The sequence below is a fragment of the Pipistrellus hanaki genome, assembly GCF_964339955.1.
Source record: "Pipistrellus hanaki genome assembly, chromosome: 9".
Classification (NCBI taxonomy): Eukaryota; Metazoa; Chordata; class Mammalia; order Chiroptera; family Vespertilionidae; genus Pipistrellus; species Pipistrellus hanaki.
Genome location: NC_140511.1, coordinates 54447545 through 54473412, shown reverse-complemented (window position 1 = coordinate 54473412; position 25868 = coordinate 54447545). Strand labels below are relative to the sequence as shown.

At 44.1% G+C, this 25868-nt stretch overlaps 1 protein-coding gene across 1 annotated transcript in view; it reads left to right on the top strand.

The window, feature by feature from the left end:
- Positions 1–25868, top strand: part of SERGEF (secretion regulating guanine nucleotide exchange factor) — a 184341-nt gene that overhangs the window by 112065 nt on the left and 46408 nt on the right. Inside the window, 1 exon segment of the mRNA XM_084895505.1 lies at positions 10262–10298. Coding sequence (XP_084751631.1) covers positions 10262–10298 — 37 coding nt within the window.

Genomic DNA, 25868 nt, shown 5'->3' with positions numbered 1-25868 from the left:
CTAGTGTTACTAAACCCATTTTACAATGAAGGCTCAGAAAAGCAAGTGCAGGCCTCCTGCCCAAGGTCAGATGACCTAACAAATATCAGATTTTGGACCAGATTCAATGACTTTTACATTTATATACAGCTCTGTGATTACCCAAATTAGGCACTCCAGCAAACCTCCCTCATGCCTCTTCTCCAATATACCCACCTAAAGATAGCCACTATTCTACACTCTCCCCTTAGATTAGTTGTGCTTATTTAAAAATTTTAGCTTATTTTGAGATAACTTCAAATTTCTAGAAGAGGTACAGCAATAATATGAACTCTTCAAATCCTTCACTCATATATTAACATTTTGCCACATTTGTTAACTCTCTTTTCTGAAAATGTAACATAGATAGAATGTTGTTATTTAATCTACAGAGCATCTTCATATTTCTCCAGTTGTCTCAATGATCCAGATGCCAGTCCAGGATCATCTATTACCTTTAGTTGTCATCTCTGTGCTTCCTTTCATCTGGAATAGCTTTAAAAAATCTTATATGACATTGACTTTTTTTTTTTTTTTTCCAGAGAACAGAACAGTTGTTTTGTATAATGACCCTCAATTTGGTTTTATCTGATTTTTCCTCATGATTAGATTTCACTTCGGCACTTTTAGCAGGAATAGGAAATAAGTGAGGTTGTGTCTTTAATCTATTGAATGAACAGGCACCTCATGTCAGTTTATTCCATTAATAGTGATGCTAATTTAGATCACTTGGATAAGATGATGTTGCCTCCCTCCTAAGTTGCATTTCTCCTTTGTTATTAAGAAGTAATCTCTTACCCTTTAAAACAGTATGGAGGGGCCTGGAGAGTATTATGCTAAGTGAAATAAGTCAGTCAGAGAAAGACAAGTATCACATGATCGCACTCATGTAGAATCTAAATAAACTGATGAACGGAGTGGATCCAGATACATGGAAGCATGGGACAGAATGTGGAATCTCAGAGGAAAGGTGGGGGAGGGTGGGTGGAGGGAGGTAATCAACCAAAGACTTTGGATGCATATATGCATAACCCGTGTGGACACAGACAATAGGATGCTGAAGGGGGGGGACAGGGATAGGTTAGAGGGGGTCAGTGGGGGAGGAAGGGGGGCATACTTTCAACAATAAAGAATTATTTTTTAAAAATTAAAAAAACTATAATATTTTAAGCTTTATACATATTTCTACTTATAACATTCAAAGTTACATATTTAATAAATATGTAAATAAATACATAATTAACATAAAAAGTAATCTGTGAAGAGATACTTTGAGACTATGTAAATACATTGTTCCTCTTCAGATTTTTGCCCAGTCGTTCTACCATCCATTAATAATTCTTCCCTGAATTAGCTATTACTATTGCAAAATTATTTTCTTCTTTTACATTTATTATTCTTGACATCATACTATAAGGAAGAGCTTTTCCTGCTCCCCTATTTTTAAAAAAATATATTTTATTGATTTTTTACAGAGAGGAAGGGAGAGAGAGATAGAGAGCTAGAAACATTGATGAGAGAGAAACATCGACCAGCTGCCTCTTGCACACCCCCTACCCGGGATGTGCCCACAACCAATGTACATGCCCTTGACCAGAATCGAACCTGGGACCTTTCAGTCTGCAGACCGACGCTCTACCACTGAGCCAAACCGGCTTCGACTCCCCTATTTATTATTCAGTGTGTACTCATGAATTTTTATTTTATTCATTGAGTTATAATCTGCTGTCATTATTCATTTTGATGCTCAAATTCTTCCTGATTTAGCCACTGGGAGACCCTTCAAGCTGGTTCCTATATCCTTTTGACATGTCCCTGTAATTCTTTGATCATCTCCGTATTTCCTGGCACAAATAGGTGTTTCAGATTCAAATTGTTCTCCCCTCTTCCCAACCCTAGAACCAGCCATTTCTCTAAATTCCTCTTAGTTGAATAGTATTCAAAAGCTAAGATCATGCACCAAGTGAACTCATGGCTTCTGTGGTGTTACTTCTTTTAGGAACTTCATATTGGTATAATTGTGTGTGTGTGTGTGTGTGTGTGTGTGTAAAACTGTGAGTTCATACTGATACCTCTATTTCTGATTCAGTGTCCACAGGGTTCCTTTTGCCATTCCTCATATTTGTGTTTCCTTCATCTACATTGAAAACTCTGGCTCCCAACAACATTAATATATTTCCTCATTTGCTCATTCCTACCATACCTATTAAATACTTTTAAAATTGATACATGCATGCTACTATGACTTTTAAAAATCCACTAAGTAGAGTTAAATATTTTTTTTTGCAGCTTTTTATTTTTAAACAGAAGTTTTTAGTTACAGTACTATGTTTCAAAGTTAATAGATTGCCTGGCTGGTGTGGCTAAGTGGTTGAGCATCAACCTAGGAACCAGGAGGTCACAGTTCAGTTCCTGGTCAGGGCACATGATTGGAGTGTAGGCTCGATCCCCAGTAGGGGGCATGCAGGAGGCAGCTGATCAATGATTCTATCTCATCATTAATCTTTCTATCCCTCTCTCCCTTTTCCTTCCTCTCTCTGAAATCAATCAAAACATATTTTTAAAAACAGTTACCACAATTTGTTCCTTTTGCCCCTTCAGAACATAAGTAGAAGCATAAAATATTTACTCTTTTCTACATGATTTATTTTACCATTGAAGATATATCTGTGCTGTGACCAGCTGCTGTAGTTTTTTTCTTTCCCATTATTACAAAATTTTCTGAACATACCACCCTTTACTTTATCCATTCTACTGAGGATGAATATTGGATAATTTTATTTATTTTTTATTATAAATAAAGCTTCTATGAACATGCTTGTAAATGTATTTTAATGGAAATAAGTAGTAATTTATTTTGGGTACTTAGGTTGAGAAGAGGGGAGAGGGAGGGAGGGAGGAGGGAGGGAGGGAGAGAGAGAGAGAGAAAAGAAATGAATTAACAGGATGGAGACAGAGTAGGAAAAAGGGAGAGCCAGAGATCTGCCAGTCACTTGAGAGTTGGGGCCTTACTACCAGGCACTCTGGTACCAGTATCAGAAGAGGGAGGCAGTGTGTGTAGTGTTGACCTCACAGGCTTTGGATCAAGGCCAGCCTGGATGTACAGCCCTGAGTGACCTGGGGCCAGTGCTTTAACTCCTTGGAGTAGGGAGATGGAGTGCCACTTCTCACAGCAGCTGAGGCTGTGTGTGTAAAGTGCAATTCTATCATGTCACATGCTTGGCATCCAGGCACTTTCCAAATTTTAGCTCTCTTCCCCCCCACCCCAACCTCTCTATTTGAGAAGGTGTTACCTAGTTTAAGCCTTGAAAAAAAGGAATTGGCTTTACAGAGGAAATGAGTTCTTCCCCCAGGACTTTGAGGTGGAGGACAGATGGAGCCACTGGCCCTGGAGCGCTCGCTCTCTCTCTCTCTCTCTCTCTCTCTCTCTCTCTCTCTCTCTCTCATCTCCTTTGGCATCCAGGCTTCAGTAAAAAATTCAAGCCTCACACTTAGCGATAAAGATGTGTTTCTAAAGCGAGGTGCTTCCAGAAGTAAGCAGCTGTGCTACTTCTCTGCCATCACCATGGGCTATTTGGCACTCTTTGAGCCATGGGCAAAATACAGTTGGCTAGCAGGGTTGCATTTTGCCTGTGAAACATGCCCAACCTCCCACCCTGCTTTTCTAACAGGTTTAGACTTTCTGATTATCTCCCCAGAGCTCTACACCCATGGCAACTGGGTTCGGGCAGAGTTCTAGCAAAGGCTGCACAGAGGCTCCCATTTCCTTCCCTGTGAACCTCACCGGAGGGTGCAGGATGCGTTTCCGGAGCTGTTCCTAGCACGCTTCTCCGCTTCTCTTTCCTGAGGCCCGTGCTTGCCTAGAGCACTCTCCGTGAAGGGGGAGCTCAGGCTTGGAATCCCTCCTCGGATTCCTGGGGAACGGCCATCCCACCCCCTGTGTCACGTGCCTCCGCACTGGCGCCTCGTTGCCATAGCATCCGTGGGCTGGGCACTTTGGCACCTGCAGGAACCAATCAACAGGCCCTGCAGGCCTCGCGCGCATCCCAGGATGGTCCCTGGGCTGTCACTAGCTGCTCATTAGGAGATCTGGTTGGTCCCTGGCTCTGCTTCTTCTCCTCGGCATCTCAGTGCTTCTTCCCCTGGGTCCCATTTGTACCCCACCCCAGTCTGTTTTCCCCGCCTTGATTCCCCATGCTCAGCTGAAAAAATCCGGTGGAGGTCCCCGCGAGGTGATAGCTTCCACAGGGAGGGCAGGGGACAAAGCCTTGTTGCCATTTTACATCCCTACCCCCTCACGTCCCCCTCCTCCCCTACACACACACACACACACACACACACACACACACAGCCCCGGAGCAGTCTCTTGATGGTCTAGGGAGGACACCTTGTTGTTTGGGCCTTGTAAATCTAGGACTCTTCCCCTTTAGATCCCTGATCATTGACACAGGGTTCCAGGATGTAGGAGACTGGGTGAGCAGTGTATTTCCATCCTGTATACAAGCAAGAAAGGTTAAAACAGTTGGGAGGACAGAAAAGGTTGAATCAGAATGATCACAGAATCCTGCATCTCCGCTATCTGTAAGACACCGGGAGAGCTACCTTATCTCCCTAAACCCCAGTCACCTCATTTGTAAAGCAGCTGTAGCAAAAGAGTCCCTCTCTTAGGTTTGGTATGTGTTTAAAGGAGATAAACAGGCAAAGCAGTTAGCCAGGTGCCTGGCCACAAGCACTCAAAAGGGCCAGTCAGCTGTTTTTAGAAATGCTTCAAGCGTACTGCTGAGAACGAAAGTGCTCACATTCAACGTCCTGCAAATGTTTTCATGTTAATCTAATTTTTGCTTATTCATTTAGTTATCCATTCATTTAACTCTTTGATGTGTTCAGCATATATATTCCCTGCCAGTTGGTTCTTGCCCCTGCTCATCCCCATGCAGCTGCAGTGAGGGGAATCCAGCCCACAGGAGATCCCTTAGCAACTCCTCTCCTCAGGAGTCTAGCCTGGCAGGAGGGTTGTTGGGAGATCTAATCCCTGTGGTCTCTGCGGGGCTTGGGAATTGTTTTCTGCTGCTCTGCCTCCTCAGGCTGAGATGCCTGAACAGAGAAGATCCCTCTAGCATATGAGCAGCACTGAGTCAGACAGCTTTCCACAGCCACCTTTGTCCCACTCTTCACCCTTGGGGAAGCGTGCCCACTTCTCTTAAAGGCCCCATCCAGCAAGCCAGAACCTACTTCCTCTATAGTGAGACTCTGCCTCCCAGGGCTGACCTCTGTGGCTGGTTTACTGTGCGTTCCTGGAACGGCTACTGTGCTATTGATGCTCCTGTCATCTCTATACTATTCTTGTAGTGCCCTTCCCTTCCTGCCCTCTGTGCATTGCAGTGCCTGTCTTCACTCGGGCTAGCATGGCCACATGACTACCAAAACTTGTTTTGGGATCATCTAACTTCTCTGGGCCCGTTACCTTTTATTTCCTCCTCCCCTCCCACCATGCCTGCACTTGGGCAGTGTGGCAGGGACACTGCTGGGCAGACACTTTGCTGGATCTCTGGGAGACAGTGGTGCCTAACTCCTGCTCGGGTCATGAGTAGATACCTCATGGGTAATAAGGGCGGCGAAGCATAATGCTGTGGGAGTAGCCAGGCTGGAGCAGCTGGCTCTGCCTGGGGCAGTCAGGATCCACTTTAAAAAAGGAGGTGATTTAAAAAAAATGTTTTTAAAATTAATTTCAGAGAGGAAAAGAGAGGGAGAGAGAGATAGAAACATCAATGATGAGAGACAATCATTGATTGGACACCTCCTGCATGCCCCACACTGGGGATCAAGCCCGCAACCGAGGCATGTGCCATGACTGGGAATTGATCCTTGTCCTCCTGGTTCATAGATTGACACTCAACCACTGAGCTACACTGGCTAAGTAAGGAGGTGATATTTGAGCAATCTTGAAGGATTTGACAGTGGGAGAAAGAGAATTCCATTAAAAGAAAATAGCATGCATAAAAGCCTGAAACCCTCTAGTGTTCTTAGAGAAAATGTAATGTGGTGTGAATGGAACTAAAGGAATATGTTATTTGGAATTGAGGGTTCATGGGTAGCAGAGGGAGGAAATGAGGCCAGAGAGGTAAGCTGGAGCCTCCTCCTGTGTAGGTTAGACTACCCTCCCAATGCTGGGAGCCTGTGCAGGGTTCTGTATAGGGCCATGACATGGTCAGATTTATATGTAAGAAAGTTGAGACTTCTGGCTGTGAGGAGAGGAAAGTATCTCACTTGTCCTCTAGCAATTCTGTGAGGCAGATGGGACAGATATTGTTATGTACTTGTTTACACCTGAGAACACTGAGGCCCGAGGATACCTGGCTAACCGTCTCAGGGCCAGGAAGTAGAGGACTGAGGATTCACCTGGCTTTCTATCTCCGAATCTCTTCCTCTGTCCACACTGCCATTGTTAACAGAGTCTTCTAGAAAGCTCCTGCAGCTGGGCAGTGGGTAGATGCTGACAGGAGCAATATGAAGCAAATGGTCATTGATACAATCTTATTGAAGGAGTGTGGTGTTGGGGTCTGTGGCCTGTGTGTTCAGTGCACCAATGCCCAGCCAGCAGGAAGCAGCCGGGGGCTTTGGGCTTCAAGCTCTACCCTGTTTCCCCTAAAATAAGACAGTGTCTTATATTAATTTTAGCTCCCAAAGATGCGCTAGGTCTTATTTTCAGGGGATGTCTTATTTTTCCATGAAGAAGAATACGGTACACATTTATTGTTAAATGAAAATAAAGGAAATTTATTACCTGTATACGGTACGGTAGTACGGTAGTTGTCAACACAAACCAGACAAACTGTGAATCCTACAGTATCAAGAATTTACTCATTTATTCAATGACAATCATGTCATCATCTTCTGGAACATCATCATAACAATCCAATTCCTGAATTTCCTGGTGAATTTCTTGTGACTCCATTTCTTTCAGAATCAGTGGACCAAATCTCTCATGGTTAGCCTAGGGGGGCCTTATTTTCGGGAGGATGCCTTATATTTCACTCAGAAGGAAACCTATAAGTAGGTCTTATTTTCAGAGGATGTCTTATTTTCGGGGAAACACGGTATGTGGCCAAGACAAAACCCACTCCTCACTCTCTCACTCATTAATCCAGAGAAGCACCTGCTGCCTGATCATGGTATTGGGCGAAGCATCTGGTCCTCAAGGTTCAGTCCACAGCCCCATGTTGAACCCTTGCAGTCAGAGGGGCAGACCCTTTCTCTGTTTGCATGTTGTGAAATGAAATAACTTTATTTTTCTATTCTTTCCTTTTTAAATTTTTATTTCAGAGAGGAAGGGAGAGGGAGAGAAAGAAAGAAACATCAGCAGATGAGAGAGAATCACTGATCAGCTGCCTCCTGCATGCCCCACACTGAGGATCCAGCCCACAACCCAGGGATGTGCCCGTGCCAGAATCAAACCTCAATGTCCTGGTTCGTATTTTTTAAAAGCAAAGGTAGTATGGTCTAGCACCACGGAACGGGAGCTTGGAGATCAGGCAGACCTGGGTTTCAGTTCTGCCACTGCCACTTAGCTGACTGTGAAAGTCATTTAATATGAGCTCAGTTTCTTATCTCCAAAATGAGCAAAGTCAGACCTACCTAAAAGGATTATTGTGATGATTAAGCTGTGGTAATGTTTATAAAGTACCTGGGCATAATGCCTGGCACATGAGTCCTCAGTATATGGTGGCTTTAATTGCTGCCATCATCACCATTACTGTTACCACCACTGTTAGAGAACATTTCAAAAATAGAGACTAGAAGTTGCCCTTGTAATTTAGTTATTTTTTTCAAATATACCCTCCCTCACATATCAGATTTTATAGCAGGCAGGGTTTTGTCCCCCCCCACCACCCCGTAGTGCTTGTTTTAATAGATTGTACTTGTTTTAATAGATTATTTTCTGATTAGAAAAATAGTGTATAAAATTAGAAAGCATTAAAAAAGCAAAAAGAGAAACCATATTTGTAATGCCTGTCTCATCCTTAGTCTAGAGTCAATCACTGTCAAAATTTGATGTATTTCCTTCAAGTCTTTTATGCATGCTTTATTATAGAGTTGCGATCATATTATAGTTTTTAGGTGATTTTTCAGTTCATAGGATATCATAACTATTTTCCTTCATTGTAAGCATCATTTTCCAAGTCTGTATAATAGTCTATCAGATGGCTCTATCATAATTTACATAAGCATTCTTCCAATGCTAACTATCTAAGTTTTTTCCCATCTTTCAATCTAAACATTTTTCTATGATGGAACCTAGGGAACCAGCCTCCGTATAACCAGGAAGCATACAATGAACTTGTGCTATGTGTACGACACATGGTGGGGCCTTTTAGAGAAATTGTATCCGGAGCCTGTCCCAAAGGACCTCAGAGCCTAGACAATCTGGGAATCTCTACTGGGATAAAATATACAGGTGCTTCTTTACTGTCAGGGAGTCCACCCAGGTGTTGGCACCCCGCTTCCCTATAGAAGCTGAGGTCTGGGAAGCACAGCTTTTATAAGGGAAAAACTTCAGACAGCCTGCTGTCCATTCTCACCCACCAATGTGTTGTTTGGCCTTCAGTGCTCAAATGCCTTTTGAATCTGTTACTGTTAGGGGCCTACGTGGGTTACTTCCGAATGGTTTTCACTGGGAAAGAGTGAGCAGTTATAGCATCAGGGAAGGAACTGGTGTGAGAATCAGAATGGTTCTAGTCTTAGTTTTTAAAAAATTGATTTCAGAGAGGAAGGGGGAGTGAGAGAGAGATAGAAACATCAGTGATGACAGAGAATCATTGATTAGCTGCCTCCTACACACCCCAATTGGGGGATTGTACCTGCAACCCAGGCATGTGCCCAATCAGGAATCTAACTATGAACTCCTGATTCATAGGTTGATGTTCAACTGCTGAACCATGTCTGCCAGGCTCTAGCCTTAGTTTTGACACACACTGGCTCTGGCACCCAAGACAAGTTCTGTCCTCTTCCCAAGCCTCAGTTTTTAATTTGTAATGTTGAAAGATTGGACTGGAAGGTCTCCAGGGTTCTCCACTCATTGACATTCTGTGAGTACTTGGAGACTCCCTCTTGCCAGGAGCTGGAGTGAGCATCCTGATAAAGGTCACAGGATGCTTCTCCAAAGTGCTGAGTTCCTTTTAATTAGTACCCGGAGAACTGTTTCTGCTTTTGTATTCTCAATCACTTCCTCCTCGTAGCAGTTGGGATGTGCAGAGACTAAAAGGCAAGAAGGGCCTCTGGCTGGATGGACACTGGATTCAGAACCCCAAATGATTGTCCTTTGTATATTGGTTATTTGTTCTTTTACGTTTTTTGTTCTTTTATTCTCCTACTTAGCAGATGTTAGCTGAGTCTGTGGCCTTGTACAATTCAACTGTGCAATACAGAGGTGAATAAGACTTTGTCCTGTTCTCAAGACAAAGACAGTCTAGTGAGGAGACAGATAAAACATAAAAGGCCACAAGGTAATTGCCACAATGGGGGTACATATAAGTTGTTCAATGAAAGGAGTGCTTGAGTCTGCCTAGAAGCATCTGTAAAGGAATCTCAGTGGATGGTTTGCGGTTTTAAAGGATGAGTGGAAGTTTTCTAGGCAGTGAGGAGAGGTAATCCCAAGCAGAGGAACAGTATATGCAAAGGCCCAGAAGTATGATGAACGTATCCAGAGAACTACAGATGTTTGTGTGACTGGAAGGTAAAAGGAGAGTGAGCAAATGGGAAAAGTCAAACATTTGTCCTTAGATACTAGTAAGTCTGTTTCCACCAAACTTTCTGTTCATTCCCTTCATCCAGATGAGAGTGATGGTCTTTTTCAGTTCACTTTTCAAAAACTGTCATTTGTATTGCCTTATATTTCTATTTTTTCTGGTAATATGTGCTCAGTATAGAAAGTTTGAAAAAGTACAAAGACACACAAAGAAGAAAGGATTTTTTAAAGATTACTCATGGTTCACTGCCTAAATATAATATATAATATATATATAACATCTTGTGCATTTCATGCAATTTTTATCACTTTTTCTTTTTATGTAATTGAATGTTGTAATTATAATCAACTTTTGTATATGGTGCTGCTTTCTATTTCCTAAAATTTGCTAAAAATAGATGTTAGTATTATTAAAAACTAACTGATCATATAATATACAGGCTAAAATACTGATACATTTTCTTTCTTTAGTATAACTTATTTCCTTTCCTTTCACAGATCTCCTGTGGCTCGGAACATAATCTGGCAGTGATTGGTAAGTAGCTAAAATACTAGTAGCTGTTTATTTTGAAACTCACGTGGCAAAATTGGAGAAAACTCTTGATTAACCAGAGGCTAGGGTGTGTGGTGTGTGTGTGTGTGTGTGTGTGTGTGTGTGTGTGTGTGTGTGTATTGGGGAAATTCTGAGAAATGGTAGCCTTTGGTTGACTGAAGCTTTTCTAGAACCTCCTTTTCTTCAAATTTCAATCCACATATTTGGGCATCTTTTTAAGCTTCCCACTGGTCTTTTTACATGAAGAAGTGGCATTTGAGGATATGAAAGATCTTGAAGGATAATAAAGACACAAAAGGGGAAGAGGGTTGAGGTGCTACTCCTTCCTTGAAGATAATCCCTTCCGCCAAGTTTGTTCCTCTTGGTTGGCTCTTTTGTTGGAAATATGGGGCTCTGTTCACCCAGTGCCTTGTATTTTGTGGTGCTTGGGAGCCCCGTTGAAGCCTCTGATTAAATAAGGCTTCTTAGTTGACTCTGGATAACCAGGGCCTCTATAGTTCCTTCAAGGAGCCTCGTTACTTCCACAGGTAGACTGTCTTCTTCTCACAGTGCATTAGAGAGACAGCAATGCGGGGCCTGCCTTCCCAAGTTCAGCTGGATTGCCACTTAGTAGCTGTGTGAACTGGACAAGTGGGTACTTAATCCTTCAATGCCTCATTTTCTTCATCTTTAAAATGGGGAGGGCAGCAGTGCCTTCCTCAGAGGGTTGTTGAGGGGATTGTTAATACATGGAAAGGATGTGGAACAGTACCTAGCTCCTAGTAAAGGTTTTAGAAGTGCTGGTTGTTATTACAGAAATCATTTATTCATATAATTGCCCTCCTGTGGGCTCTTATTCCCCATCTGTAAAATGGAGGGGTTAAAACAGGAAACCAAGATTCCCTCCGGCTCTGATATTCTTTTTAATATATTTTTATTCATTTCAGAGAGGAAGGGATGGGAGAAAGAGAAATATCAATGATGAGAGAGAACTATTGATCAGCTGCCTCCTGCATGCCCCCTACTGGGGATCAAGCCCACCACCAGGCATGTGCCCTGACTGCAATTCAACTGTGACTTCCTGGTTCATAGGTCAATGCTAAACCATTGAGCCACACCGACTGGACCAGCTCTGATATTTTAGGATTCTATTACAACCTTCTCACTGCCCCGCATTGAGAAGGTTGTAATAGAATCCTAAATCTGTGCTGTGCTTCTTCTCCCTCCCAGCCCCTGACTCTGAGTTTCTGAGGGCAAGGCCCCTTCGTTTTCCTTTTGCTTCCTGCCTGTTTGTGGCATCCAGAGCAGTGCCTGGCACCCAGCAGAGACTTGAGCTCTCTTTTCTGAATTGAGCTAGACTGGCTCAGCCGCCTGGAGTGGCAGCAGTTTGAAGCACTCCTTGGCAGGCCTGAACGTGAGGTGCAAGGAGGCATAACCAAGGACAGCAGAGGAGGCAGGCTGCCAGCCAGTAAAGAGGGTGGGGAGCAATAGGGGCTGGAGTCGGAGAAGGAGAGAGAAGACGAAGCAGCGAGCCTGCTTGCTTTGCAGCAACCGCAGAACTGCTCCAGCCTGGGTGTAATTAAAACAGGCTCATCAGAGAGTCGGAGGAAGTGCCTAGGATGTTGCTGCCGCTGCTGTCATTGGTCTGGGAGAGGTTGGCCTCCTCTGAGACCACACAAACAAGAAGAGAGCAGGGAATCTAAACATGTGAAGGAACAAATTGAGGCGAAGGAGGGGGCCGGAGCTAGCAGGGCAGCAGCTGAGCTGAGAGGCAGCCTTGTGCTGTAGAAAGAGCATAAACTCTGCAGGCAGAGACAGCTTTGGTTCAAACCAGCTCCATCTCTGTGTGAGCCACCAGTTTTCTCTCCTCTATGTCCTGGGGACGATTCCAACCTTGTAGGATTGTTGTTGTGACAATGAGGTGAGATAATGTATGTGAAATAGCTGGTAAGTAGGGGGTGCATAAGAAACACACACATATACGTACCTATACATTTATAATTCTGTTTCTCATTTCTCTTGTTCACGTGTTAGTGTGACTGTTCTAGTGAAGTGATTCTTAGTTGGAAGAGAGAAATGACAGTGTTCTGGAAAGGTGTGTCCTATGTTACCCGAGTGAGGAGAACAGTGGGGAGAGGGCATGCTGGGGAACTCCCCGAGGGCAGACCTGTCATTTTGTCCCCAGTGCCTGGGTGCTGGCTCACAGTGTGCAGAATGAATGGTTCCGGATCAGGACAGGAGGGCCAGGTCACAGGGCTCGGTACATGGCAACATCCCTGCCTGCGAGCTGGGAGCCAAGGCACCCCAGCATGGGAGGAGCGGGCCCTCGGTAGGTGACCTGCAAGGTACAAGCTGTGCACCGGAGGCGACCAGACGTGCCTGTTAGTCCTGGCAGGAGGCCAGCAGAAGGGAGTCAAACTGGAGAGTTCCTACAAAGCCTGATTCTCAAAGCCAGCACCTCCCCTCAACCCTGTGCATTGCCACTTTGGACAGATTCCTCGCCTCCAGTCTCATTCCCAAGACGCAGCCTCCCAGTGCCTGATGCTGGGTCCTACACGTTATAGACACACAGTAGACTAGAACAGAATATGAAGAAGCCAAACCTTGCTCAGGGGTACAAGCAGCCCTAATATTTAATGAATGACATTGGAAGGGGAGGTGAAATAGAGATGGGTGAAGGACATATTTAAGGAACTACTCTGTCTGAGAGGGGACACAACTCCACAAGTATATTAATTACATTTACTCTATAGAGGAGATGACTGAGACTTGGAGATTAGACAGGTTAACCAGGTTGTCCAAAGATCAGTAGTAGTAAAATGTAGAGCTACCTGCCTGACTTCAGAAATGCTCTTTCAACTCTATCAGATCCTAAGGCCTGAGGCACTATGGGTAGTGCTGACAAAGAGTATGGACACTGGGTTCAAATTCTGGCTCCTCCACTTGTGAGCTGTGTAGCCCTGTATAAGTGGCTGAACCTGCCTGACACAAAAGTAAAGGCTCAATAAATGTTAGCTGATATAATAATTATAATGATAATAACTATTATTATTAAGACCTCAAGGGAGGAAGTAATTATAAAATGACTATAAGAAGGTCTGAGACTCAGGGTGGGAATCCCAGAAGCTAGAGAGGGAAGTGTCTGTCTCCCCCCACCCTCAGACGTCAGAGGCCAGGGCAGGGGCTCAGCATAGCTGCAGAATGGGTTTTCAAACTGGAGCCTGGGGACTCCAATCTAACGGATCTAGAATGACTGCTAGCTCGTCAGGATGCTGTGGAACGGGGAGAGAGGAAATGCAGTCAGCTGTCCCAGACAGGGACTCAGACCTGCACGTCCAGCCGGAGGCAAGCTCCACAGCGGCCACATTTCAGGTTTCTTAGGGATCAGAGTAATTGTACTCTGCTACTTCCTCTGCTTCCAGGTTTATTCCCCTCCCCCTCGTTTATAATTTGCTTTGGTTCTTTCCTTAGTTTTCCAATGAAGCCTCTCTTGATATGTTCCGTTTGCTGCCAGACACCCTCACGGCTAGAAAGGATGGTTAGTTCTTGCTTTAGATGAACTGCTGGAGCTGGGCAAACTCCAGCGACAAGCAGGAAGGAGAGAGAGCGCCGAGGCCCCCGGCCATGGCTGGCCCAGACACTCTCTAGCTATGTCCTTGTACAACCACTCTTCCTCACTGAGCCCTATTCCTCATCTCTGACATCACCATCACAGTACCCACCCCTAAAAGTTGTCTTTACAAAGGGCACAGGCATGTCCCATGTCCCACCAATGCCTGCCCAGCGCCTGCCGCATACCAGGTGCTCGCTTGCCCAGCAGGTTCACTAGTTTGCTGCCTTTCTTTCTTCCTTTCCACCCAGGATTTCCCCCACCTATGACAAAGCTACTGGCTGGCTCCTCTTCATGGGCATAGACCGAGGGCAGCAGAGGTGAGATGAGGGCAGGTGGCCACCACTTGCTCAGAAGATCCCTGCCTGCCAGAGGCCGGCTCCCCAGGCCTGGGTCTGTCTTTGGGGCCCTCACCTCTGTGTCTGGCTGAATTGGCTCCAGCTGTTCTGCTTCCCCTGGGAGCAGCTTATTTTGGCTTGAATGGGCAATTTGTTTGCCTTCTCGCCTGATGTGCAGTTGTTCAGCCTTCCCTTCCTGCAGAGAAAAAAGAGCTGACTGCATTTTCTCTCTCCCCGCTCCACACAGACCATTGGAAAAGATTTTATTGGTGGCTTTTTCCTGGAGCACTCGGGCTCACCAGACAGGCATTGTTAAAGGGTTAGATATTTGGCAGGATACTATGGTGCTGCCGCTGCCTCCTCCTCCTCCCCTTCCTCCAAGCAAAGCCAGTTCTTTTTTTTTTTTTTTTTCAAATTGGAGCAATAATCTATGCAAGGATCCTCCCCCACCCCCCTCCATTTCACTGATGGGTTCCAATTGTTGAACCTTTGTATCTTTGTAATATGCGTGGCAGATGTCTGATCTTGGCTTGAAACCCATGACAGTTTTGTGTATGGATTTAATAGACAGAACTCTTTTTTTTTTTTTTTTTTTTTTTTTAATCGGCTGTTAATACCTGCAAACCCCAGGGCCTTGTAGAGAGCTTGGACATATGTACAAACTTGTGTGGTCCTATGCACAGTGTGATGGACAAAATGTGTTATTATCCATTTAATTATAGCAACTTGGTGAGGTGGCACTACTGTCTACCCCATTTTCTGGATGAGAGCAGCTGGAGCTTCTGCTGAGCAGCTTTCCCCATGCAGGTCACAGGTGCTCAGGAGGAATCTGTGGGTCAGGTCTTTAACTCAAACCTCTAACTTTCAAGACGGAGGTCTACTACCTGATGCTGCCTTCCTACATACCAGTGACAGCCTCGCCTGCTTTCAAGGCCACCAGATAACCTGATTTCATCCATTCATTTCAATGTTCCGTTCTCCTTCGTATCAGAAGTTCTTCTGTACATCCAGCCTGAATCGCCTCTGCTTCAGATTAAGCAGTGCTCTGTGTAACAACCAGATAAAATTGTGAAATCTATGGCATTGTTTTGGAAAACCATCCCCTTTAGGATTCTTCTTCCTCCCCCCATTGCCCTTTACTTCTTTTTAAAAGATGATTTACTTATATAGTTTAAAAATAATTAATACATGTGCATGATTCAAAACCTAAAAAGCATGGAAAGATTTGGAATGTACAACCTCCCTCTTCTGTATCGCTCGTTGTCCAGTGTTTCTAAACCCTCTATCACATGTGCACTAATGCTATTGTTAGTTTCCTGTGGATCCGTCTAGATTCTTTTTGCATATATAAGTAAATACTAAGATATATTTTTATCCCCCCTTTTCATAAATGGTAGTATACCATACACACTTTTTAGTGTCTGATATTTTTTCTCTCTCGACAGTTTATTTGGGAAATCTTTCTATCCTATATAACAAAGAGGTAATATACAAATTGACTGTCACACCCTCTCATAAAGATGGCCACCCCCAATTGGTCACAAGATGGCCACCACAAGATGGCTGGCAAGGGACGGCAGTTGTGGGTAACCAGGCCAGCAGGGGAGAGCAGTTAGGGGTGAGTAGGCCTGCAGGGGAGGGAGAGCAGTTGGGGAGGACCAGGCCGGCAGGGGGAGGGCAGTTAGGAGTGACTGGGCATACAGGGGAGGGAGGGCAATTGGGGGTTGGCCAGGCCTGCAGGGGAGGGCAACTAGGGGCAACGAGGGTGGCAGGGAAGGGCAGTAAGAAGTGACCAGGCCTGCAGGGGAAGGCAGTACAGGCAATCAGGCTGGCAGGGGAGTGCTTAGCAGGGGTCTTCAAACTACGGCCCGCGGGCCACATGCGGCCCGCAGAGGAGTCTGATCCGGCCCGCCAGGTTTTTTGGGCAGTGAGCGCAGCCGAGGTGTTACAGTAGGAATTAGTAGTTCATATAGTCCAGCCCTCCAGCTCTCTGAGGGACCGTGATCTGGCCCCCACTTTAAAAAGTTTGAGGACCCCTGGCTTAGAGGGTGATCAGGCTGGCAGGCAGAAGTGGTTAGGAGCAATCAGGAAGGCAGGCAGGTGAGCGGTTGGGAACTAGCAGTCCTGGATTGTGAGAGGGATCCCAGATTAGGGAGAGTGCAGGCTGGGCTGAGGGACACCCACCCCTCCAGTGTACGAATTTCGTGCACCAGGCTTCTAGTATCAGTATAAAAGCCATCCTAATTCATTATTATAGCTACATAATGTACCAGGGTACCTGTGTCCCATGATTTATTTAACTAGTGCCCTGTTGATTGGACATTTAGGCCATTTTCAATCTTTTGCTATAACAACTAATGATGTAGTGAATACTCTCATATATATTTTATTTCATGTGTGGCTGAGTATAGTGGTAGCAAAAATTCCTAGAAATGAAGTTATCATATCAAATACTAAGAAGACTAAGGGTATTTATTTTGCAAGATATTGCTAAATTGGCCTCCATAGGGATTATAGCACTTTTACTCCCACCAGCAGTGTATAGGAGTGCCTGTTTTGGATGTCTCCCTAACAGGGTATGCTAAGAAATATTGGGATTTTTGCCAGTTTGATAGATGACAAACTACTTAGGGTGGTTTTGTTTGTTTTACTTTTTAAATTGAAGTAAAGTGTACAAATCTTAAAGGCTCAGTTTGCTAAGTTTTTGCATGTGTATATATACCTTAAAAGCCACTATTCAGCACAAGACACAGGATGTGTCTAGCAGCCAGAAGGCCACCTCATACCCCTTCTTATCAATGCTCATTTCAGGGTTGACCACTCTCCTGACTTCTGTCTCCAGAGAGAAGTCTGCCTGTGCTTAATGCTCAAATAAATGGTGTCATACAGTGTGTTTTCTTTTATTTAACACACTGTGTCTGTAAGAATTATCCATTTTGTATGTAGCAATAGTCATTTTTTACTGATCAGTCATATTCCACTGTATATATTTGCCACAACTCACCCATTCAGCTGTTGGTGGACACTTGGTTTGTTTCCAGTTTAGGATTGTGAATAAAATGGCTGTGAGCATTCTTATACATGTCTTTTGGTGAACACATACATGGATTCCTCCTGGGTGTGTAGCTAAAATTTCTGGGTCATAAATATAGCATTAGTAAGTACTACTCAATAGTTTTCAAAAGTAGTAAACCAATGTACTCTCACCAGAAATATATGAGAGTTCCAATTGTGCCATAAACTTGCTGGATATTTTCAATCTCACTAATTTAGGCCATTCTGCTGAGTGTGTAATCCTGGGCAGTTTCTCTCTCTGAACCTTAGGATCCCACCTGAGAAATGTTTCTAAAGTTGGCTGTACCACTTAAGTCTGTCGTCACATCCACAAATGGTTGTGCATCCTAATAGACCATCACTGTCTACACTTGCCTTGCAGGCAGTAGATGCTTCACACGTTTATTAAGCACTGCATGAATCTTACACTGTTTCCCTCAACCCTTCCCTTATGCTTGCTAGCAGCTGATAATGTAGCATTCTGGATGCTGTGGAGGCATACAGTGAGCCGTTGTTACCTCATGGGGCTAGCATTAAATGGGAAAGAGCTACAAGTTAAGCTTGGCTCATAATATGCATGTAATAAATAAATAATGAGTGAATGAATGAATACAACGCTGAGAGTGGTAAGAATTAGGAGAAAGAGTGAAGAGGGAGGAATGATCAGTTTTGGAAATTCACATCAAAGAGGTGGCTCCTGAGTGGAGGAAGGGTGCTGAGGGATATTAATCCAGTAAGTTTGTGCTTCTCAGTTTGAGACCAGAAAGATGCTGCCGATTTTTTGGCCCTCAGCACACTGGATGTCTGCTTGTCCTGACTAGGCATTGTGCCTCTAGAATTCCTATTAGACTTCTTGGCCCAGACTCTCCCCTGACTTAATTGCAACTACAAACCCAGCCCAGGCCAGTCCCTCCCTTGTCCCATGGCAGTCAAGAGGTTAAATTTGGTGATGAAACTCTACAGGGTAGCCCTAGTGTGGCATGTTGCATATGTCACTAGCCTCATATGTGTGCACACTGATGGAAAGTACAGTCCCTGTTGTACAGAAGAGGAAATGGAATCTCAGAAAGGTTGCATGGTTTGCCCCAAGGGACCGAAGCCTTAGAGTTAGGAAGTCATGGGTTCTGATTCCAGCTCTGCTGCTTAATGTTTGTGTGACTGTGGGCAAGGCTACTACCCTCTCTGAGCCTATGAATTTCTCAACTCTAAGGACTGAGATAATAATAACCTGTAAGTGCTCCTCATTGGAATGAATTATGTGGTTTATGGAAAAGCTCTTGGCATAGAGTAGGTGTTCGGCAACTCTGTTTATAACTCATGCCAGTGCTCTTTCTGGTGTTTCTTCTTGCTTCCCATTTGCCCCTCTTCGTCATCTCTCTTGCTCCTCTATTAGTTTTAAATATATATATCTACACTAATAAAAGAGAAGCATGCAAATTGACTGTACGTCCCACAAGCCACACCCACCAGCCAATCAGGAGCGAATATTCAAATTAACCCAACCAAGATTGTTGCAGCCACTGAAGAGCAGGAAGCTTAGGTTTTCCTGACAATGGAGGAAGCCAAGCTTCCCACCCACTCTGGCCAGCCCTGGCCTCCGCTACAAAATTTCAATTATAGAAGATAAATAAATCCCAACAAAATGGCAGCAGCCACGGAGCTGGAGAGAGCAGGAGGCTTGAGTTGCCCCTGGCAATGGAGAGAGCCAAGCTTCCCACAGCCCTGGCCTGCCCTGGCCTCTGCTCAAGGCTACAAAGTTTCAATTATAGAAGATAAATAAATCCCAGATACCAGGGCCTTTGCTTAGGTCACCAGGGGGCATGGCTGGCCTGCAAACCACCACAGGCCCCTCGCCCAGACCACCCCGTGCCCCAAGGAAACCCCCACCCTGATCCGGGACACCCTTCAGGGCAAACCAGCTGGCCCCCACCTGTGCAGCAGGACTCTATCCTATCTAATAAAAGAGTAATATGCAAATTGACTGTCATTCCCAACACACAAGATGGCTGCCCTCATGTAGTCAAAGATGGTTTCCTCCATGTGGACACAAGATGGCCACCATAAGATGGCCAGCAGGGGAGGGAAGTTGGGAGGGACCAGAGGAAGGGATAGGAAGAGAGAGATAGGAACATGAATGATGAGAGCAAAATCATTGCTTGGCTGCCTCCTGCATGCCCCTGACTGGGGATTGAGCCTGCAACCTGGGCATATGTCCTGACCAGGAATCGAATCCTGACCTCCTGGTACATGGGTCGATTCTTAACCATGTAGGCTGGACTTCTCTGTTCTTAAATCAATGCCACATAATGTATTAATGAAAACATTCTTCCTTTGTACCAAGCACGAAGCTGGGCCTTGGGCAGGGGATGGGAGGACCTGGGAAATGGCCCGTTAATCATTGGTTGGTGTGTTGGAAACAGAGAAACTCTAGCCTTACTCTATCTGCATGGCCATCACCCAGTGATTTCTTTTTACCCTGTTGCATCTATTACTATCTTCCTTCTTTTTTTGGTTAATCTCTCATTTTGATTGAACACCTATGAGTTGGGGTTACATATTTCAATTCCTTGAATTTCTGAAAACATATTTACTCTGTTTTCACACTTGATTGATAGTTTAGCTATGTGTAGGATTCTAGGTTGGAAATAACTTTTCCTTCTGATTTTTGGAGGCATTTTTCCATTGTTCTCTGTAAATAATGAGAAGACTGCTGGTTTTTTTTCTTAACTAATTCCTGTTCCTTTGTCTGTGACTAGGTTATTTTCCCTCTTTGAGACTTTTAGGAACTTCTCTTTATCATCAGTGTTTTGAAATTTTATGATGATGTGCCTTGGTTTTGGTCTTTTTTATTAATTGTTCTGGTACTTTATTGAGCCCCCTCAAACCGGAGGCTTATGCCCTTAAATTCTGGAAGTCTTGCTTTGATAAATTTTTTTCTTCTGGGACTAATTTTAGATGTACATTGAATCTCCTGGACTCATCATCTAATTTCCTTAGCTTCCTTTTCTCTTGGACATGTTGTTACTTTTTAAATTATTTTTTGGGAAACTTCCTTGACTTGATCTTCCAACCTTTCTAATGAAATTATTATTTTGGCTATCATTTTTTTTCTTAAGGAATCAAATTTTTTTCAAGAGACTACACATGGTTATTTAATCTCTGGTACTGAGCAGTTTTGTTCCCCTTATGTTGGTTTTGTTTTTAGTGTGAATGCAAGTGATTAATGAATACAGACTTGTTAACAAGTGGGGTTCTAAAGTTCCTGCTGTCATCAACTTGGGCAACAAATGACCCACTGGAAAGCAACCCTACTTAAGAGATCTCTGTAACTTGTCCTGTGATTAACAGGGAACCTGGAATGATTCAACATTTCCAACCACTCTTCCCTTAATGTTTTTTTTTTTTAATCCTCATCCGAGATTGTTTTTCCATTAATTTTTATTATTATTATTTTTTTAATTTACTTATTGTCTAAAGATTTATATATATATCTCCTTCCCCCCTTCCCGCTTGGAGCCTCCTCCTCCCCCCCAAGCCATTCCCACCCTGGGCAAGCCCCCACCACCCCAGTGTCTGTGTCCATTGGTTCCGCTAATATGCATGCAAGTCCTTTGGTTGCTCTCTAACCCCTCCCACCCTCCCCTGACTTTTGTCTCTGGCTCTATTCTTGTTCATCAAATTATGTTGATCATTATATCCCACATATGAGTGAGATCATGTGATATTTATCTTTTTCCAACTGGCTTATTTTGCTTAGCATAATGCTCTTCAGTTCCATCCATGCTGTTGCAAATGGTAAAAGTTCCTTCTTTTTTATAGTAGTGGGGTAGTATTTCATTGTGTAGATGTACCACAGGTTTTTTGTTTTTTGTTTGTTTTATAAAAAATATATTTTATTGATTTTTTTTACAGAGAAGAAGAGAGAAGGATAGAGAGTCAGAAACATCGATGAGAGAGAATCATCGATCAGCTGCCTCTTGCACACTCCCACTGGAAATGTGCCAGCAACCAAGGTACACACCCTTAACTGGAATCAAACCTGGGACCTTTCAGTCCGCAGGCCGACTCTCTATCCACTGAGCCAAACCGGTTTCGGCTGTACCACAGTTTTTTAATCCACTCATCTGCTGATGGGCACTTAGGTTGTTTCCAAATCTTAGCTATTGTAAATTGTGCTGCTATGAATTTAGGGTGCATATATCCTTTCTGATTGGTGTTTCTGGTTCCTTGGGATATAGTTCTAGAAGTAGGATTACTGGGTCAAATGGGAGTTCCATTTTTAACTTTTTGAGGAAACTCCATACTGTTCTCCACAGTGGCTGCACCAGCCTGCATTCCCACCAGCAGTGCTCAAGGGTTCCTTTTTCTTTACATCCTCACCAGCACTTGTCATTTGTTGATTTGTTGATGATAGCCATTCTGACAGGTGTGCGATGGTATCTCATTGTTGTTTTGATTTGCATCTCTCCCATGATTAGTGACTTTGAGCATGTTTTTATATCTCTCTCGGCCTTTTGAAAAGTGTTTATTTAGGTCCTTTGCCTATTTTTTTTATTGGATCATTTATCTTCCTTTTGTTAAGTTGTATGAGTTCTCTGTATGTGTTGAAGATTAGATGCTTATCTGAAATATCTTCGGCTATCATTTTTGATTTCCAAGGTCTCTTTCTTATTCTTTTATCCTTTAAAAAATATATTGTCTTATTATCTATTGTTTTCCCAAAGGGAGTATTTGAAACTGTGACACCTTCCCAAGTGCAGACTTCCCCAAGGGAAGATGTCTTTTTAATTTGGCCCTTTAGAACAGTGGTCGCCAACCTTTCAGACCTCATGGACCACCAGTTGGTGACTGCTGTTTTAGATTGTTGCAATGCTTTTGTTAATCTTCTATATTTTGCGACTTTAAGTAATTTGCTTGCTTTCCAAAGGTTCTAATTGCACAAGTATAAAAATAAAGATAATAATATTGATCCCCTAACTTTGCTTTATAGAGGCTTCCTGATGTTGTAAAACTGTAAGCATGGTTATAAAAGAAAGGTTATAATTTTTCATAAAAAGCAAGTAAGAACATCATAGGTTTAATATTGTTTTATTATAATTCTCAAATAAATTTGATTTAATGATGCGGGGCAGACGACAACACTATGTCCACAAAAGAAACCTGAGTAGGTTTCAAAATCTCAGCTCTGCCATTTTTTAACTGTTACTTGGAGTGAATTACGTCCTCCCAGAGCCTCAGTGCTCCTAATGTAAAGAGAATGAGAATACTCAAAGAGTTATTATGACAATCAAAGGGGATAATACATGTAAAGGACCTAGCTTAATGCCTGATACATGACACCAGTAGTACATGAAGATTTCCGTAGCTCCACATCCTTGCCAACTTGGAAAGATCCGGCTATCAATTTCTACCAGTCTAATAGGTTCTATCAAAGTCATCATTCTGTTTCAGAGGCAGAGTATATCATCCCAGAAACAAACTCAGTAGGAGATATATATTAAGAGATGTCATGCAAAGAGCCAGCTTATACAACTATGGAGATGGCTAGGCAAGCCTGAAATCCTTAGGGCAGATTTTCCGGAAGGACAGGCGATGCTACAGTCAACAGGCAGCACATTTCCTCAGAGAAACCCCAGTTCTTTTCTTAAGGCCTTTCAATTGCTTGGGTCAGGTCCACCCAGATTATCCAGAAAAATCATCTTGATAAAAAGTCTACTGATTATAGATATCAATCACATCTACACGATATCTTCACAGCAACACCTTGATTAGTGTTTGATTGACTAACTGGGTACAGTTTGGCATGAAAACGAACCATCACATAGTTCAACTTGTATTTTAAGAAAATCATTCTGGGGACAGGCTGAGTTGAAGTCTAGAGGCAGAGAGACCCAGAGTAGAGAAACCAGAGAATTGCCTTAAGGGAAGGGTGTAGTGAGGACCTGAATTAAGCAGTGGCAACTGAGTCAGGATTAACGGTGAACAGAGTTGAGGAAGGAAGAACAATGGGCAGGATCAGAGATGGCATCCAGTTTCCTGCTTGATAGACTAAGTAGGTGCATCGTCACTGAGTAAGAGGGAAATACTCGGAGAGAGGAAAGGGTAGGCCTAAGGCAGGGTGATTAATTTATTTTTATTTTTTGTTAATCCTCACCCAAGGATATTTTCCCCATTGATTGTTAGAGAGAATGCAAGGGAGGGAGGAAGGGTGAGAGGAAGGGGGAGGGGAGAGAGAAAGAGAGAGAAAGAGAAACATTGATGTGAGAGAGACACATTGATTGGTAATCTCCTGCATATACCCCAACTGGGGCTGGGGATGAACCTGCAATCCAGATATGTGCCCTTGACTGGGAAGCAAACCCACGACCCTTCTTGCGCTGGCTGACACTCTAACCACTGAACAACACCAGCCTGGGTAGTGAGCATAACCAAGTGTGAGATATCTGTGGAACATCCAAATAGAAGTAGGAGATTGGAATGGAGGATTTTAGCTCTTCAGAAAGGTCAGGGAGTTGGTATTGTAGAGGTTAGTGAAGTAGGTCTATTTGAGCAATGTTTTCTCCATGTATATGTGGATAGTGTTTCTGTGAGATGTCCTTGGTATAGGGTGTGGTGTTGTGATGCCTTTGATAATGTGATATCAGTGTGACTAGTCTGTGATTATTTCTGCTGCAGCTGTAATTTGGCTGAGGGCAGAGACTGCTTTCCTATCCCTATTTTGCAGGGACCTACCTATTCTGCAAAACTTTGTGCCTAGCCAGCTTGGCTCAGAGGATAGAGCATTAGTCTGCGGACCCACAGGTCCCAGGTTTGATTCCAGTCAAGGGCATGTACTTTCATTACAAGCTTCTCCCTGACCCGGGCCCTGGTCAGGGCACGTGCCTTGGTCAGGGCACCAATCAATGTGCTTCTCTCACATCAATGTTTCTCTCTATCTTTCCCTCTGTCTTCCACTCTCTCTAAAATTACTGTATCCTTGAGTAAGGGTTTTAAAAAAAAAAGTCATTGTGAGGGCTAAGTCTCTCAGGAGGACCCCATACCTGTGCAGGCTCTGTCTCCTTGAGGAAAATCCAGGATGGAGTCACTAGTTTCCGGGGAGTGATCTGAAAGCACACAGCACCCGCTATGCTGAATGAGTTGGTGTAGCAGCAAGGCCAGCTCAGTCAGGCTGCCTGGGTGGGAGCACCCTTCGCTCTCCAAATTTCCAACCCTAGACCTTCTCCCCACAGGGCTGCAGATAACGGAGAGGGTTTGTGCCCTGGGAGGACTGGGAGCATGAGGAAGGGGAGGGAATGGACATTCATTGAGCACCTCTTATGTGCCTAGCAGAGTGCTGGGTCTCTGTCTGCTCAATGCTGAGGATGAAAACAGGGACAACTCACACTTGCCAAGTATGTGCCTCAGTGCCAGGCACTGGGCATGTGCGGTTTCTTTTTTCTATTTAAGTGTCACAACAGCTATGTAAGACAGGTACTATTATTGGCCATTTTTACAAAAGAGAGCTTCAAGGCAGAGAGATTAAGTGACTTGCCCAGGGTCACACAATGAGTAGATATCTAAGGTGGGATTTGGAATTATTCTGATAGCCAAGCCGGAAGTTCCAGACTCTGTGGACTCTCTGATACTGACACAGCCACTTCCCCTCCCAGGTCCCATCATGCAGGGCAGCGAAAATCAGGTTCTTTCTCTACAGGGCTAGCAGATTTGTCTCTGCAACTTTTAGGAGTAGCTGGCTTGGGAGAAGCACTGGGTGGGGATTAGGAGACAGGGTCGTAGCCCAGCCTCTGCCTATGAAATGGGTACTATGATATCCAGCTGACAAAGGGGGAACTTATGCTCAGAGGAGTTCACTAATTTGCTTTAGGACCTGAGACCTTAACTTTCCAGAACCACACTTTCATCATCGTCTGCCTCCTGGCGTGTTGTGAGAAACAGAAGGAAGAAGTTGCGAGGAGAGTGTTGTTGTGAACTTTGGGAGTTATTCTGTTGCATCTGTACCTACCGCCCTGCTTTCCAGAATAGCCTCCCTCCTGTTATCTTCCCGACCCAGGCTCATCTTGTCCTTTATTATGTTTTATGACATTTTTTATTACCTAAAAGGCTCTGATTATCATGCCTCGAGGCCACTAAAATTCTTATATGAATAACTCCACCCGAGGAGCCAGCTGGAGGGGGTGGGGTGGCGGATTTAGCAGCTGCTGAAGCTATAACCAAGAGCAGTCTTCCTGTCAGTCACAGGAGGGAATGAGTCCAATGGCTGCTTTGCTGAGTCCTTCCCAAAGCCACAGGGCAGATTGGAGAGCAGTACTGCTCTCATCTCTCACTAAGCTTAAAATGAAGCTTGACTTCTCACTGTGAAATGTAATAACATTTGTATTTAAAAGAGCATGGGTTCTGTTCCCAGCATGGCCACTTACCATCTGAGTGAGCTTGGGCAAGTCATCTCCCCTCCCCGGGCCCCAGTTTCCTCATCTGTGAAACGGGAGTGCTCATACCTGCCTCGCAGGGCTGTTGTACAGCACGGATGAGATTGTAGGTGTGAAGGGCCCAGCATGGTACCAAGTGCGCATT